The sequence below is a fragment of the Furipterus horrens genome, unplaced genomic scaffold, assembly GCF_987537825.1.
Source record: "Furipterus horrens unplaced genomic scaffold, mFurHor1.1.pri manual_scaffold_4, whole genome shotgun sequence".
NCBI classification, from domain to species: Eukaryota; Metazoa; Chordata; class Mammalia; order Chiroptera; family Furipteridae; genus Furipterus; species Furipterus horrens.
In genome coordinates this window covers 6,386,382-6,403,698 of record NW_028327174.1, presented here as the reverse complement: position 1 = coordinate 6,403,698, position 17,317 = coordinate 6,386,382, and the positions used below count along the sequence as shown (strand labels likewise).

The window sequence follows — 17,317 nt, the reverse complement described above, 5'->3', positions numbered from 1 at the left end:
TGAAGGTACCTGAGGATGCTTTGGCCGCTGTCTGTGCAGGAGCCTTGGCTGGCTGTCTCCTGGGGATCACCTTGTCTCAAAGTCTCCTGTTAGTGATGGTAATTATTGCCGTTTATAGACAAGGAAGCTGAGACATCAAAGAACTGGCCCCAAGTCACACAGCCATTTAGTGGCAGAGCTGAGGTTATGACTTCTCTCATGAGCTCCTGTGCTCAGGTGCTAGAGGCAAGCTTGGAGTGACAGCAGCAGGGACCCTCATGTTTATCGGGGACCTTCCAGTTTGAAGTCTCGGCTGACTCTCCCAGCAAACCTGGCAGGCAGCTCTTTAAGTATCAGCTCCATCCTGCGGGTAAGGGGAGAGAGCTCATGAATTTACTTGCCCAGTTAATTTTTTAAAAAAGATCTTATTTATTTATTTTTTAGAGAGAGGGGAGGAGAGAAGGAAAGAGGGAGAGAAACATCGACATGAGGGAAACATTGATTGGCTGCCTCTCACATGCGTCCCAACAAAGAGGGGACCGGGCCACAACCTAGGCATATGCCCTGACCGGGAATTGAACTGGCCACCTTTTGCTTTGCAGAATGATGCTCAATCGACTGAGCCACACCGGTCAGGACATTGGCCGGTTAATGTCAGAGCTGAGACTGGAACCCAGGATTCCTGGCCCAGTCCTCGTTCTCCTGCAGCAGTGCCTGCAGGGTGAATGGCAGGCACAGAGTAGGTCCTCAGAAAAGCTTTGTCAGTTGAGGGCACAGCTCTGCCCTCAACACGGGGAAGGCCTCTGGTCCCTCTGCCTCCTAGAGACAGAAAAACGGAGATGGGGGGCAGGCGCAACCTGGGTCGCCTGAGCCCGTCACCTCCGTGCCCTCCCCTCCCCATGTCTTCCAGGCGCTGATGTCACTCTTTGTCCTGGCCTCCAAGGATGGCTGGGTGAACATCATGTACAACGGACTGGACGCTGTTGCTGTGGACCAGCAGGTGGGTGTGGCTGGGGCCAGGCCAGCAGGCCAGCAGGGAAGGGACACGGAGGTTCTGGGGCCCAGTGGTCTGAACCTGGTCAGCAGGACTCACAGCTGCGGTGTCTCCCACTGTCAGCCGCGGCTCCCCTCTCACCGTCCTGCCGGAATCCTCCACCAGTAGGGCCACCCCTTGGGTAGCAAAAGTCATTGCTCCATTTGCTTCAACAGAGCCCCCTGCTCTGTAGGGTCAGCCCTCCAAGCTGCCTCCTGCCTGGAGGGGTACAGAGCCTTGTGGGTGGAGGGGGGCTGAGTCAGCTGGCAGGGGGACAGCAGGTACAGGCTGGAGACAAGGGAGTGACACGGGTTTGAGGGTGAGGTGGGTGGAAAGGGGTCAGGGAGGAGTGGGCTTGATAGGAGGCCTGATCTTGTGCTCCCAAGATCCCCATGAGAGCAGCGGTCTCTAGTGGGGCTGGGCAGGGGATGAGAACATTTGGAGGCATCTTCCTCCACTACTTAGTCTGTCTCCCCACTCCTGCTACCACCCCAAATACAAACACACATGTGTGCACGCACACACACACACACACACACGCACACAGGCTCTACCAGGGATGTGCTTTCCCCTCTGTTGCTGCCTTATTTCTGGCTGGATGAGTAAGTGGAATGGGCGGATGGACGGATGGACAGATGAATAATTGGACAGATGGATGGATAAATGGATGGACGATGGGCGGACAGATGAATAAGTGGGGGATGGGTGGATGGGTAAGTGAGTGGGTGGGTGGACAGGGAGGTGGGTGTGAGGGAGAGGACAGACTAGTGTTCAGGCCACAGCAGCTGCTGCAGGGAAGGGGAAGGGCTCTCTGCTGAGCACCTTACTTGTGCAGGGCCAGGGTGGGCGCTTCCTACCTGCTTCCTCCTCCAAACCTCACAGCCACCTAGGAGGCAGGCTCTGTCCACTGCTCTGAGGCTCAGCGCTGTAGCCCCCACCCCCCGCTCAGCCTGCCTCAGCCCCATCTGGCTCCCTGCAGCCCGTGCCCAACCACAACCCCTGGATGCTGCTCTACTTCATCTCCTTCCTGCTCATCGTCAGCTTCTTCGTGCTCAACATGTTTGTGGGCGTCGTGGTGGAGAACTTCCACAAGTGCCGGCAGCACCAGGAGGCCGAGGAGGCCCGGCGGCGCGAGGAGAAGCGGCTGCGGCGCTTGGAAAAGAAGCGCCGGAGTGAGTGGGTGACTTCAAAGGGCAGGACCACCCCCGGCCTGGGCCTCCTCTGCCTGCTGCTGCTGAGTCTCCTGGGTGCAGGGGCGGGAGCCTGGGCCTGACACCAGCCTCTGGGCCTTTGGAGCTGGAGGGGACAATGGATACAGCCCCTGTGCCCCTGGCCCTGCCCCTTCCCCAGTGTCTGCCTGACTGGGTGACCTGAGCCCTACCCATGTCCACCTGGACTCTGATGGTGACTCCAATGTCAACCAGGTGTCTCAGCCCCGGCAGAAGTCAAAGGCAGAGCCTGGATGCCTGACCCTCACTGTGGGACCCCTGTCCCACACGAGAACAGGAGCCCCTCCCATGGGCGCTTTGGTGATGGATGGGGAGAATCAATGTCCTGCCTTCTTTACCACCCACCCCCACATCTCACCTGTGTCCCCTCTGGCCCCCTGGCTGGGTGGAGGGGACCTAACTCTGACTCCTAAGGCCCGGGTGGACTGACATCTCTCCCCCTTGCTTCCTCCCTCCCCTCTGCCTCTTCCACCACGGTCTGTTCCCACCTCGGCTGCCTTCTGGGGTCTGTGCCACTCCCCTGGCCCTCCCGGCAGAGGCCCAGCGGCTGCCTTACTATGCCACCTACTGTCCCACCCGGCTGCTTATCCACTCCATGTGCACCAGCCACTACCTGGACATCTTTATCACCTTCATCATCTGCCTCAACGTGGTCACCATGTCCCTGGAGCACTACAACCAGCCACCAGTGAGTCCTAGCCCTGAGCCCTGCCCCAGGGTCCCAAGTGGAGCGGGGCCTGGCAGGACCCCGCCGCAGGAGCAGGATCTGAGCAGCCCCCCATGCTGGGCCCTGGGCCCAGGAAGCTCATGGCCTGGCAGGACAGATGAATGAAAGAGAAAGGCCAGAGAGAAAGGCCTCTCATTTCTGGTGAGTGGGGAGGTGACATTTGCACCCCGCCTTGAACACGGGGAACAGTAGCTGTGGTATGTTTCATGTGACTTTCTGCAAGGCACGCTGCGGCTGTTAACGCTCTCATCCTCACAGCGACCCTAAGGTGGGAGGGTGGACTTCCTCCAGGTTTTGTAGATGAAGAAACTGAGACTCGGAGAGGTAAAATATGCTGCCCCCATTGGTCATTCAGTATGTAGTGGAGACAGGACTGGAACTTCAATTTGCATTCAAGGACTGCCATGTGGTCCTCACTGCTACCTGGTCATATGGAGCCTGGAGGTGGGACAGTCCAGGTGGCAGGACTATTGGGGCCAAACACAGAGGTGGGAGAGAGTGACCAGCTCCCAGCCTGCTGTAGGCAGTGTTCATGAGGGGCACGTGAGGGGCGTGTAGGGGTGAGTGCATTCCAAAAGCTTCTACTTATGGGAGGTAGGGGGAGAAGAGGGGAGCAGAGCCCCAGGTGAGGAGTTAGTATCTTACGTTAAATGCTAGGAGAGGACTGTTGTACATGCAGGGAAAAGGAAGGCAACCAGTAGCAGAAAGGAACAGTGGTTGTAGAACTTCCAAATTAACATGAAGAAGTGGAATAATAATAGCTCACATTTACCAAGTATTTAAATATATAGTTGCGTCTTGTGCAGGGCTGTTAGCTCACTTAATTTTCCCAGCAACTTTCTGAGGTAAAGTACTGTTACCACCCCCAGTTTACGGATTGGAAAACTAAGTCCCAGAGAGGTCAAGGCACTCACCCAAAGTCACTCTGCAGAAAGAGTTAAGTGCTGAGCCAGCATTTAAATCAGGGTAGTCTGGTTCTTAACCATGACCCTTCACCATTACCCAACACTGCTTCCAAAGAGGGGTTCCTAGACCAAACCAGCAGAAACAAGGAAAAGGAAACCGCTGTGTGAAATAAATAGTGCACATTACATAAGACGGAGGAATAAAAGCAGATACCTAAGTCACTGCACCAAAGCTGAGTGGATTGAATTCTCCTCTTCAAAGGCAGAGACTTTCTGACTGGAGGAAGGTGGGGGCAGGCCAAGGGGCCTGGATCATGCTTCTCTTTGCCCTCCCCCCATAGTCCCTGGAGACCGCCCTCAAGTACTGCAACTACCTGTTCACCACTGTCTTTGTGCTGGAGGCTGTGCTGAAGCTGGTGGCATTTGGTCTAAGGCGCTTCTTCAAGGACCGGTGAGTGGCTGGGCCAGGCCATGGCAGCAGAGAAGGGGCTGCAGGGCGGAGAGGCCGTCCTGGTCCCTGGAACAGCCAGAGGAGGGGAACTAAGAAGTGTCTGGGTACTGATGGCCAGGGGCCCCTGGGTGTTCCCTGCAGCCCTGAACAGGAAGTAGTTATGTTCCTACCTGAGGTGTTCAGGGCACTCTGCCAGGTCTCCTGAGCACATGTCCCATACCCCACAGGTAGAGCAGGGCACACCTCATTCCTTTCCAGAGGGAACAAATAAGGTTTAGAGAGGTCGCTAGACTAGCCCTGAGCCACGCTGAAGGAACAGCGGGCTCAAAATGCAGAGCTTGAAGCCAGAGCCATTTCTTCTCCCCTGCAGGAGGCCAGAGATATTTATTTAGCCTGGTCAGCCTCTTGCTTGAGGAATTGGAGGCTGTCTAGGAACAAAGAGGGAGCTGGATCTAGTGGGGTCTGCAGCGGGCTAGTCGGGAGGGTGGCCACACATCCCCGCTGGCCACAATGGAGGCTGGAGAGCTGGGAAGTGCGTCCGAACTGAGGCGTGTCTATACTAGAGTAACTCTCACTTTGCTTCTCACTCCTGTGTCCCCCGAGTAGGTGGAACCAGCTGGACCTGGCCATCGTGCTGCTGTCGGTCATGGGCATCACGCTGGAGGAAATCGAGATCAACGCGGCCCTGCCCATCAATCCCACCATCATCCGCATCATGCGAGTGCTGCGCATCGCCCGGGGTGAGGGCAGAGGACTAGCAGGAGGAGGGGGCGTGGCCACAGCGGCAGGGCGTGGTCACTATGGAGGGAGGGCGTGGCATGACGGGGGCGGGGTCACGACGGGGCGGTGTGGGCATGATGGGCCCCGGCTGAGCAGGGAGAACAGGAGGAGCCCACCCTGGACACGCACCCGTCCCTGTGTGTGCACGCGCAGCGCCCTCCTCCACAGATGCTCCGTACAGCACACTGCCCTCCGCCTCCTCATCCCACCGCGCCCCGTGCGCTTCAGTCTCAGGCGGCGTGAAGGGAGCCAGTGCATCGCTTGGGATACAGGCGCCTCAATGCTTCTTAAACTCCCTTTTCTTCTCCCAGACCTCCTTCTCCCTACAAGGCTGGCCCTCCACTTCTTTCAAAAACCTCCTGTCTCCGTGCTCACCCAGGTGCCCCTAACTCTTCCACCTGCACTTGCCTGTCGCCTCCATATCCCAAGGTGGGGGTGGAGAAACAGCGTGACACCGGAGCCCTCTTTAGCCACAGAAAGAGACGTGGGCACGCCCCGCCCTTGCCGGTCACTTTTTGCCTCGTGGCGGTGAATTAGGTGCTCACTCACGCCCTTTTTTCCTCACTCGCATTTTCTGTCCCTTGGTTCCCACGGGGGCGCCCTCCTTCTCTTTTACACTGATGTCTACACGTTGTGACACATTTTCATGCACACCCCACTCACCCTGTAGTGGCACCCACGTTCTTGTGGCATTTACACGCTGCACACACAGGCGCGCACATGCCGCTCGGGCCTGGGCTGAGTGGGCTGGCTGGGTGTCCCCGCAGTGCTGAAGCTGTTGAAGATGGCCACGGGAATGCGGGCCCTGCTGGACACCGTGGTGCAGGCGCTGCCTCAGGTAAGAGCTGCTCCCTGTGGCCGCCCCTCCTGCCTGTTGTTGGTGTCACACTGGACCCCGGGGGGCGCAGGCCCTGACTTCCCTTCTCTCTAAACCTGCCCAGAGCCAGCACACAATCTGGTCTCCAGGAGGCAGTTGGAGCTGGGGCTGTGAGAGATGGGACAGGTCCCCTCTGCCTCTTTCTTCCTGGTGTCACCAACTAGTCTCCAACCCTGCTCTGTCCTGGGCCCTGGGCTGGCCCTTCGGTCCCACATTTTGCCCTCAGGAATCACCAAGCTGGTCAGGAAGACAGATGCCTCGGGGCAATGTGGCGAGGGGACTACACTGTGCTGGGGAGAGAGGAGGGGCTCTGGCACAAACTGGGTAAATCGAGGAAGGTGTCAGGGGAAGTTCAGCTTGACCTCATAGGGTGGTCTGGCAGAAGGAGGTGGCGATATGGACGAACAGGTTCTGATATTCTAGGAGGGGATAGCATGAGACCCTGACCTGGGTGCAGATCTGGGAAGTTAAGAAAGCAGCCCCCTCACCCCATGTCCCCTGGGCCGTGGAAGGACATTAGGGTCAGGGTTCCCAAGGGGTCATTGTTCCTCCTCGTGGGAATTCTGCAGTCCCAGTCTCTGCCTCCCCTGCTGTTCTGAATACTTAAGGCTCCCCTCTCCCTCCCCTCAGGATGGCCTCAAGCACATTAATTTATTCATCAGGACTCAGCTAGTCTCAAGGAACATTGTGCATCTTAAAATAGTAGAAGGCACAGATACAGCACACGAAAAACGAGAAATGAGGATAAAAGATTAACAGCTCAGGGAGGGTGAAAGCAAAGCCAATTCTCGCAGCGTCCTGTTCTAAGAACATTCATTAGTGAGTTCTGTTCCTGAGATTGGTGTGAGCTTCCCAGTAGCCCAGTTGCAAAGGGAAAGCGACATAACTCTCATAAGGTCTGGATGGAAACCAGGGGCATTCATTCAAAGAGATGTGGTTTTTCCTGACACTAAGTACCTTCTAAAGAATTTGCTATGTGGAAGATGGGGGTGAGTGCTGGACTTGGAGGGTGTGCAACAAGAAGTGCATGGAGCCCAGACTCAAGCCACTCTGCCTGGGGTCAAAGCCTGCTCCCCGGGGAGACCCTGGGCATTCAACTCAATTTCTCATGCCTTGGTTTCCTTGCCTATGAAATGGGGGATGATGACAGTGTTTATCTCAAAAGGGTGTTGTGAGGCTTAAAACAGATAAACTTATAAAGCACTGAACTGGACCTGGGTCATAGGATGTGCCATATGAGAGTCTGCTAAGGACAGGGATGGGGGTGGTGAGTGTGTGCTCCCAGCTGTGCTGGGCTTCTTCCCCTCCCCCTTTCCTCTTGTTCTGATCCCTAGGCATCCCTGGGTGGGTCCCAGGCCAACACTGAGTCCGAACAGGGCACATAAAGGTGCCCAGGCGGTCCCTGGCTCAATAGTAATTACAGTTACGTCAGCACTTTAAGAGACTCCGGTGCCAAGTAGCATGGGGCATGGTGGGGACTCCCCCTCAAAATCTATTAGCTGACATTTCCTTGGTGCTCTGTGAAGTGCTATGAAAATGGAACTTTAGCCCTGGCTGGTGTGGCGTAGTTGGTTGGAGTGTCATCACATAACCGAAAGGTTGTGGGTTCAATTCCTGGTCAGGGCACATGCCCAGGCTGCAGGTTCGATCCCCGGTCCGGGCGCTCACAGGAAGCATCCGGTCAGTGCTTCTCTCTTGCATCGATGCTCCTTTCTTCCCAAAAGCAATGAAAAAATGTCCTTGGGTGAGGATTAAAAAAAAAGAAAGAAACTTTAGCCCCTTCTCTCCCACGCAAAGGGAAGAAGCATCAGGGAAGGTGCCCTAGGGGAGGTGACTGGTGGCCTGGGCTTTGAGGGGTGGGGAGGAGGCATTTACCAGTCAAAGGCAGAGAGAGGGGCTTTCCAGCGGAAGGAACATAATATGCTAATTGTGTCTGTTTTCCACCGTGCTGGAGTCAGGCTGGAAGATCAGGCTGGGGGTGGGGGATGAGGGGTCTACAGGGCTAGCTCACGCCTTTGATGCCAGGCCAGCGAACTCAGGCGTTTTTCTGCAGGCAGTGGGCACCACAGGAAGTTCTGGACAAGGGTGGCCTCAACATTTCAGAAGGTTGCTCTGGCGACTCCAAGGGGAATGGATCGAAGGGACAGGCTGCAGGCAGGGAGGCGGGTGAGGAGGTGGCAGCAGCCACACAAGCTCTGGAAGATGGTGAGGGAGTGGGGAAGGACTGATAAGAAAGATGAGGCAGCCCTCAGTGGTGTGGCTCAGTTGGTGGGGCAGCATCCTGCAAATCGAAAGGTCGAAGGTTCGATTCCCAGTCAGGGCACATGCCTGGGTTATGGGCCAGGTCCCCACTTAGTGGCATGTGAGAGACCACAGATCAATGTTTCTCTCCCTCTCTTTCTCCTTCTCTTCCTCTCTTTCTAAAAATAAATAAGTTAAATATTAAAAAAAGAAAGAAAGAAAGGCGAGGTGGACACTGGTTGACAAATGCTGCCGGCTGGGGCCTGCAGAGGGCGGGATGTGGGGCTGAGGGCCTGGCCACTCACGCACGATCCCCTTAGCTGCCAGGGCCGCACACCTTGCCTCACAGGTGTTCAGTAAGTGCCTGTTTTATTAATGAATGAGCGTCATTTAATTAGTCAGACGCTGTTGGTGTGATTGTGGAGCAGCTCAGAAGGGAACCCTGCTCTGGAGCAGAAAAACATTAGGAGGCTGAGATGAATGTGGTTTACTTTTCAGCAATTAATGCGAATGTCTTCTGACTCATTCCTGCAGGTCTTTTGAGGGTCTAGGAGATATTTCATTTCTAGGGCCAGCATGTGTTTGATCCTTATCTTATCCATAATGTGAGTTAAAGGCGGTCTCTAGCATATGGTGAGATTTGAAATAGGTTTGGAATCTGGGACATTTTCCTCCCACAGGAGCTGTGGGACGGGGGTGGCTGGGTTTGCAGGGCGTGTGTGTGGCCTGACCCTAGCCCACAAATGGAGACACTGAGGCTCAGGGAGGCGGGACACAAACTGGGGCTCAGGCTCGGGTGAGTCTGGCTCCTCCTCCAACCTGAGTATCAGTTCCAAAGGGAGAGGATAATGTGGGTGAGGGCCCAGAGTCCTGCGTGATTCCTGGGTCCACTCCTCTCCGTGGCCAGGCTCCGTGCTGGTCTGAGGAAGCAGGTCTGACTTAATCTAGCCATGTTCTCAGGGACTTCTCAGACCAGCAGAGACAGTGGCAGGGACACTGGTACACTTATATTGTCAGACTTCATCCCAGTCTGCCTGGAGGAATCTAGGCAGGCTTCGTGGAGGAGGTGTCATTACTGAGCCATCCTTCCCTTCCTCTCCGTATTCACCCATGGGATGGCATTAGCCAGGCACAGGTGTATGGAGTAGCAATTGTGTGCGTGGACCCTGGGGCTAATGGGCTGGGTTTGAATCTCAGTCCTGCTGTGCACTAGCGGTGTGACCCTGGGCAAGGTACTTCCTCTCTCAGTAGGTTTCTTTATTCATCTGAAGAATGGGCGTAAAAGAGCATTGATGGGTTGTTGTGTGGAGTAATTGAACTAATGGATGTGACATGCTTCCATCCAGGCCACTGACAGTGAAGGCTTCACAGGCGCTTTTTCATCGTCCTGGGCCCTGCGTGCCCTCTAGGAGGTCATGCGGGGAGTGGCCGACTCGGGCACAGAGCCTGGAGAAAGGTTACAGCTGCCCTGGCCCTCAGGCTGGCCCTTTACCTGGAGCCGCTGGCTGCCCACACCCCTCCCCCGGCCCTGCCCAGCCCCACCTGCTGTCTCCACAGGTGGGCAACCTGGGCCTCCTCTTCATGCTGCTCTTCTTCATCTATGCTGCCCTGGGGGTGGAGCTCTTCGGGAAGCTGAGTGAGTGACGTGGGCCTGGGGTTGGGGGTGGACGGGGTCTGGAGGAGGGCCTTGGGGGGAAGCCTGCGAACCCCCCAGACTGTCACACTAGGATCTTTGTGTAGGGGAGATACCATCACAGCAGGCCATGGGGGGTGGATGGGTGGCCCTCTGCCTTCTGTATCTCCCTCCCGTGTGGCTAGGAGCTTCTGGGAGATGCTGGCCTGGGTCTGTGTGCCCACCCTAGACCTATGCCATGGACCCTCACTTGGAGCCTCCCAGCTATCTGACCCCCGGGCAAGCCCCCTCCAGCCCCACAAGCCAGTGTCCATCATGGGCCAGGGCCACCCCTACAAGCAGAACAGCGGGGGGAATACAGGATCGGCTCCAGAAAGCGGGGCTCCCTTGGGGGCCAGCCTGTACCCACCCCTTCCTCTCTCTTTGGAACTGATAGTCAGGTCGGTGGAAGAGCCAGACTCACCCAAGCCTGAGCCCCAGCTTATGCACCACCTCCCTGAGCCTCAGTGTCTCCACCTGTGGGCTGGGCTCAGTCTACACACATCTCACCTCTGTGGGTTGTGGTGGGGGCTCGGAGAGGAGGTGGGTGGGCCCTGCAGCGGGACAGCTGACCTCCTTCCCTGTCAGTCTGCAACGACGAGAACCCGTGTGAGGGCATGAGCCGGCACGCCACCTTCGAGAACTTCGGCATGGCCTTCCTCACGCTCTTCCAGGTCTCCACCGGCGACAACTGGAATGGGATCATGAAGGTACTTGTGGCAGGCCAGGAGGGAGAATGCAGGCTGGGTTCTGAGAGCAAGGGTGCTGGGGACAGTCCCTCTGCCTGCCCAGCGCCCCATCGGGCACGAGAGGGGAGGCAGGGCCCGAAACTGGAGGACTGGGAGTCTCCGTGAGGCGCAGAGGAGGCCAGGCGGGTTCTCTGTCCACCCAATTGCTGGATGGTGCTCAGATCAGGGTTCAGGTGCTAGGGGGCGGGACTCCACCAGGGCCAGAGGGCCCCGGGGTTACTGCTCCCTGGTGCCAGGGCCCTGGCAGGTCCTGCCCTGCCCATCGCCCTCTGGGTCCAGCTTGGGGTGGAGGGGAGGGCTCGCGGAGGTGAGGTCTGTGCCTTGAGGCCCTGGGGCCCTCACCACCCTCGCTGCCCTCCCCGCCCTGTGCAGGACACGCTAAGGGACTGCACCCATGACGAGCGCAGCTGCCTGAGCAGCCTGCAGTTTGTGTCGCCGCTGTACTTCGTCAGCTTCGTGCTCACGGCCCAGTTTGTGCTCATCAACGTGGTGGTGGCCGTGCTCATGAAGCACCTGGACGACAGCAACAAAGAGGCCCAGGAGGATGCCGAGATGGACGCCGAGCTGGAGCTCGAGATGGCCCAGGGCCTGGGTTCCAGCCCACGGCCGCCTGCCGGCTCCCCGGGTGCCCCCGGCCGACGGCCCTGCGGTGGGGTTGACGCGGACGGCCGCCTGTGCCGGCACTGCTACTCTCCAGCCCAGGTGGGCAGGGTCACCAAGGGCAGGGCCTTGGGCTGCCAGGGAAGCTGGCCCGGGTGGCCCGGGCAGAGACTTCCGTCTTTTGCTCCCCACTGCCGTGCCACCCCCCACCCCCCGCCCCAGCTCTGTGTGACCCTGTGATGAGTGGGTCGAGCTCAGGCCACAGGTGCAGAGAACTGGGAGGGCAGCTGTGCCCTGCCCACCCCAGAGTCCCCACCCGGTGATAATCCCACCTGTCCCCACTCATCCTGTCCGCCTAGGAGAGTCTGTGGCTGGACAGCGTCTCTTTAATCATCAAGGACTCCTTGGAGGGGGAGCTGACCATCATAGACAACCTGTCTGGTTCCATCTTCCACCACTACTCCTCGCCGGCGGGCTGCCGGATGCATCATCTCGACAAGCAGGAGGTAAGGCTGGCGCCTTGTGGTGGGCGGTCTCAGGGCAAAGCCTAGCTCTGGGTGGAGACCTGCCCATCACCGTGACTCACCCTGGCCAGCCTCCAGTGACACTTGGCTTGTGGGCAGGTGGACCAGCTTTGGAGTTCACAGCTTATGGCAACTCCCCTGCCCTTGGCCCAGCTAGGCCTGGCACTCTGCTGTGATGCGGTTGTGTCTCCCCGCCCACGCCCCCCAACTCCTGCCTAGGCGGGGCTGCCTGCCCAGGGTGGGCATACCATCCATGCTTAGCAGGTCTCTGAACCTCTCTGGCCGCCCCCCTGTGCCTTTCTGGGGGACCAGGTCTGCCCAGTCCCAGTTCCATGGATGACCTGAGGTTGCCCCCTCTCCCTGCAGGTGCAGCTGGCTGAGACGGAGGCCTTCTCCCTGAACTCAGACAGGTCCTCATCCATTCTGCTGGGCGATGACCTGAGTCTCGAGGACCCCACAGCCTGCCCACTTCGCCCTAAAGACAGCAAGGTGAGTGGCCCAGTGGGCTCCTGGGCAAGTGGGTCCATCCTTGCAGCCTGGCCTCCACCTGCTCAGCCGGGACACTGCGTCCTCCCAGTACACCATTTAAGCAGAACCTGCTGTGTGCCAGGCCCTCGTCTCTTGTGGGCCAGATGGGGGCATTTGAGAGGTATAGCAATTGACCTGAAGTCACACAGCAACAAGTTCAGCCTGGACCCCAGTCATGGCATCTAGTGGCCTTGGCTGCTCCTTGTCGCTTTGGATATTTTTTATCCAAGTGAGAAGGTGCTCCACTGCCCTCAAAGGCCTCAGAGTCAAGAAGGGAGTGAGCAGTAAACTGTGACCTGCCTGCGACATCAGGGAGGGAGGCTACCTGGCGGGGGGTCGGGGGGGGTTTCACCTGGTTTTGGAAGATGACGACTGTTGGCCAGGTGGACAGGGCAAGGGGAGACCGTCCAGGCATTGGGAGTGGCCCAAGCAAAGGGCTGTGGATCAGGGGCCTGAGCAGCTGTGGTGGGCTTGGTCCCTTCTGCCTTCTCCGCCGTCCTAACCCACCTACCGCCCCTTTCCTGCAGGATGAGCCGGACCCACCTGAGCCTGGGCGTGTCAGGGACCTGGGTGAATGCTTCTTCTCCTTGTCCAACACGACCGTATCCTCGGGGCCAGAGAACTTCCTGTGCGAGATGGAGGCCATCTCGTTCAGCCCCGTCCGGTCCTGGCTGAAACATGAGAGCAGCCAAGGTGAGGGGTCGGACCCCCCACCCGCTCTCCACAGCCCTGTTCTTGGGCAGCTGCTTCTGGGGCAGTTGGCTGAGTTTTTTCCTTAGTATTTCTTCCCAGACTATTATATCGAGTCAGGGAAGAAACAGATAAATAACTGACGATAAAAGATAGGAATCTCAGGCCCAATATAACAAGGATAAAAGATCAAGAGCCAAACAATAGAGAGAGATGAGATAGAAATTATAGCAGAAGCCTGGGCTAGGGGAGGCTTCGTGCTGAGCTTCCTGGGAGCGGTGGTGAAAAGGGAAACAGATTGGCACATGCCGCTCTCGTCATCGGGCAGAAGGAAAGCAGCCAGGTTATTGAGGGGCTTTTCTAGAGCTGAATTTGAGAGGCATGTCTCCCACGAGCTTCACACCACGTGATGTTGACCAACAGAAAGCCTTTTGTAAAACATCCTGCTGTTTATCTGTTGGCTGTACGGTCTGCATCCTGTGTTTGTGCCTTGGGCCCGCGGCTTGGCTGTGGCACCAGGACCGAGGAGTGAGCTGGCCTCACGTTCACCCCGAGTCCTCTTGGAGGGTGGCAAGAGTCTGGTTTCACAGCACTGGCTGAGGAAGGGGACAGAGAGATGAGCTCAGAGGAAGAGGGGCTCCTGAGCTCACCTCAGAACTCTTGTGGGAGGCCTGGCATTGAGCCCCTTCCAGGAGCTGGGGATAGAGTGACAGTCCCAAGGACCTACCCTGAAACCAATGGCCTCTGGACTGGACATAGTGGCTGAGGTGCTAAGACCTCAGACTTCCTGAACTGAAAGTCAGGGCATAGGATGCAAGAGCCATTCTGATCGAATGGAATCTCATCCCCTTTAATTAGCCATTTATTTATGTTTTCCTTAAATCATAAGATGACAGAAAAGAAGTCCTTGCCCCTGGGGATGGTCAAATCTCCAGCCACTGGGGTACATATTCCCCAATTCCTTCACCCCATCCTCACCCTGGAAGGCACTGACTGAGGGGACCGTGGGAAGAGGCTACTGACCGTCCCCGTGGCTGGGCCCTCATTGTCCCCTCACCCTGTCCTTGCCTGTCCCCACCCCCCCGTGCAGCGGACCAGACAGATCCAGCAGCATTCGCCTATCAGCTCAGCCCATCCAGCGCAGTGCCCACCCGGCCTGCTGTCCTAGATGGGCCTCCAGGCCTGGCTGGACCCTGTGGGGTATCAGGCCCTAGGGGGGTGGCACTGATAACATCTGCTTTGCTCATCTCTCCACCTCTTGAGGGAGGCACCTGGTTCCCGTTTCACAGAGGCAGGAACCCAGGGGTCCTTGAGCCGGGCCCGCTCCGCACCAAAAGCTGTGCCTTTGCCCAGTGGCAGTCTTCCCAGGAATCACATGGGCAGGCTCACCATTTTTCAGGGGGCGCAGAGAGGGAGACTTGCCCATAGTCTCACAGCCTGCTGGTTAGGTACCCCTCCCTGCCAGCCCACGCCACGGGGGGCTTGCCAGCCTGCGCCTGCTCCCCAGCTCCCTCTCCTCCCTCCGCAGCAGCACCTTCAGGTCCTCTGCTGCCCATGCCGGCGGAGTTCTTCCACCCCGCCGTGTCCGCCAGCCAGAAAGGGCAGGAGAAGGGCGCTGGAGCTGGGACCCTCCCCAAGATCGCCCTGCAGGGCTCCTGGGCTTCCCTGCGGTCACCGAGCGTCAACTGCACCCTCCTCCGGCAGGTACGGCACCTCCCTGATTCCTTGAGCTCTCTCGCTGGGGGGCATCTGAGTGGGGCCTTGGAGTTCCAGGTGGAGGTGGAGGTGGAGGGGCCAGTCTGGGGGATGGGAGGTTTCGGCCTGCAGCGCCACCTGTATTGGATTGGCCAGGGCCATCCCCTGGGCATGCATAGGAGCCTGCAGACCAGGGTTCAGGGAGAGGCAGGGCTGGGCTCAGGGCTCTCTGGGCATTGGTTCACTCAGTAGCTGGCGACCCCAGCGATGTGCCAGGCTGTGTGCCAGGCTCGGAGGCTGCAGCAGAGACAGGATGCAGACTCCCTGCCCCCTGGGGATTATCCTTAGTCTTTGTGTGTGTGTTTCGAGGGTGAGAGAGGAGAGGTGAAAAGCCGAAATCAATGCATGAAGGGTACTGTCTGCTTGGTGGCAACACAGACTGGGGAGGACATTGCCCAGGAAAGGGGTGCGTGGGGTGAGCTGGTAGTTCAGGTGGAGGGGCTGGGAAGGCCTGAGGGAGAAGCCGTGGGTCTCTGGGGAAGCGCTTTCCAGGCAGCAGGCAGAGCAGAGGGTGGGGGCCTCAGGCCAGGGTCCCACTGGGTTTGAGTGGGATGAACCCTGGCTGACCCAGAGGACCCGAGAGCAGGGTGGGGTGCAGAGCCCAGGCGGAGGCCACCCAGAAGCTCAGATGGACAGGGGCCTGGCGCAGGGGAGCGGCAGTGGGGCGCGGGGTGTGCTTGAGAGCGGTTCCTGAGGAGTCAGGGGGCTGCATGTCGCTGAGACAGCCAGGTTGCTGGAAGAGCGGGCGGGGACACCAGGCAGCCCCCACGCCCTGTGTCTCCGGGCAGGCCACTGGGAGTGACACGTCGCTGGAGGCCAGCCGCAGCAGCTCCGCGGGCAGCCTGCAGACCACGCTGGAGGACAGCCTCACGCTGAGCGACAGTCCCCGGGGCGCCCTGGGGCTGCCCGCGCCCACTCCGAGCCCCCGGGCCGGCTTGTCCCCCACGGCCCGCTGCCGCCTCAGCCTCCGGGGCCGGGGCCTGGCCAGCCGGCGCGGGCTGGGCGCGCATCAGCGCAGCCACAGCAGCGGGGGCTCCACCAGCCCGGGCTGCACCCGCCACGACTCCATGGACCCCTCGGACGAGGAGGGCGCGGGCCGGGGCGGCGGGGCCGGCGGGGGCGCGGGCAGCGAGCACTCGGAGACCCTCAGCAGCCTCTCGCTCACCTCCCTCTTCTGCGCGCCGCCGGGGCTCCCGCCCGCCAGGCGGTTCAGCAGCACCAGCAGCCTGGCCCCCGGCCCCGGGCACCCCCGCGCCGCCGCCGGGCCCCACGGCCTGGCCCGGAGCCCCTCCTGGGCCGCGGACCGCAGCAAGGACCCGCCGGGCCGGGCCGAGCCCCCGGGAGAGCCGCAGCCGGCAGACGCTGCGAGCAAGAGGAAGAGATGAGGGTCGCAGGGGCCCCGCGCGCCGCCACCCGCCCCGTGTCGCCTTCTTTACCTCAGGAGCCAGGGGGACGACAGCAATACTTGGTCCGCAACCCGGGCACCGCGCACGGCCGGGAGCGCGGGGGAGCCGCGCCTGGGTGCGCCGGGGCCCGGCCGTGGGCCGGCCGTGGCCCTTCCATGCAGACACATGTATATATATATGTATGCATATATATTTAGAGAGACAGACATATATATATATTTATTTTTTTTACTGAGAGTTTACGACTTCCAGAAAGTGCTAAAGTTGGGGCATGCGGGCTGGGGCCCAGACAGGGCTCTTTGCCTGATGCTTGGGACCCAGGCCAGACGTGCCCTGGGGTAGATGGTCCTGCTGGGGTGTTGGCACCCCTACTTTTTGGCATCTCCCCTGGGTTTGGAGTTGCTTGGAGAGGGCTCTGAGTTCTCTGAGGGTCCCATGGCCCGGGAAACAGGCCCAGAAAAAGAGGTGTCATTCAGGGTGCGTTTTTTTTTCCTTTAAAGAAGAGATGCTGCTAAGATCCTACCCCATCTTCCCCCGCGTATTGGGGTGTCTGTCTTGTTCCTGACTGTCTAGTTGTGTGAACAGTCTTTTGTAGGCTCACAGAGTCCACAAACGCTTAGTCCACCAGTTCTATTTCTTTAGAAAAATCAGGGTGATAGTTGTATTTTCTAAGGGCTGGGATGGGGGTGGGGAGCAGCTCTGAGGCTTGGAGGGGGCTCTGCCCCAGTGGACAATTCCCAGGGTGGGGTCTGCTATGGCCTTGCCCCCAGCGGGCTGAGGGCAGGAGGCAGAGGAAAGTGAAGTGGGGTGAGCAGGCCCTGAGATGCTTAGGACAAGGGTACTGCCTGGTCTGTGCTGGCTGTGGCCTTTTACCCTCCAGGCAGGAGCAGGGGTGGGGCACCTGCCTGGGTCCAGGGACCAGCCCCCCCGCCCCAGCTCTTTCATACCCTGTCACCTGGAGACAACCCCCCCCCACACACACACCTGTTTCATTTTCCCCACCTTCCCAAAGCTGCAGACCAGGTTTCCCTATAGAAATTTACTCAAACGGGTTTGCAGACAGGCATTTTTTTCTCTGAATAGTTATGCATTTATTTCAGTGTTTATTAGGAAAAAGGCAGTACACTGAACCCATGATTTCACAAACATATCGCTTAGGTCAAGGCTGAGT

At 58.7% G+C, this 17,317-nt stretch overlaps 1 protein-coding gene across 1 annotated transcript in view; it reads left to right on the top strand.

Moving 5' to 3' along the window:
* Positions 1 to 17,055, top strand: part of CACNA1I (calcium voltage-gated channel subunit alpha1 I) — an 87,955-nt gene extending 70,900 nt beyond the window's left edge. Inside the window, exons 23-36 of the mRNA XM_090275324.1 lie at positions 890 to 979; positions 1,992 to 2,184; positions 2,778 to 2,929; positions 4,215 to 4,324; positions 4,931 to 5,064; positions 5,872 to 5,942; positions 9,780 to 9,858; positions 10,483 to 10,604; positions 11,016 to 11,345; positions 11,603 to 11,749; positions 12,134 to 12,256; positions 12,823 to 12,988; positions 14,493 to 14,689; positions 15,529 to 17,055. Coding sequence (XP_090131450.1) covers positions 890 to 979; positions 1,992 to 2,184; positions 2,778 to 2,929; positions 4,215 to 4,324; positions 4,931 to 5,064; positions 5,872 to 5,942; positions 9,780 to 9,858; positions 10,483 to 10,604; positions 11,016 to 11,345; positions 11,603 to 11,749; positions 12,134 to 12,256; positions 12,823 to 12,988; positions 14,493 to 14,689; positions 15,529 to 16,125 — 2,511 coding nt within the window. The 3' untranslated portion in view covers positions 16,126 to 17,055. The remainder of the gene's footprint in view (positions 1 to 889; positions 980 to 1,991; positions 2,185 to 2,777; positions 2,930 to 4,214; positions 4,325 to 4,930; positions 5,065 to 5,871; positions 5,943 to 9,779; positions 9,859 to 10,482; positions 10,605 to 11,015; positions 11,346 to 11,602; positions 11,750 to 12,133; positions 12,257 to 12,822; positions 12,989 to 14,492; positions 14,690 to 15,528) is intronic.
* The last annotated feature ends 262 nt before the right edge of the window (positions 17,056 to 17,317 follow it).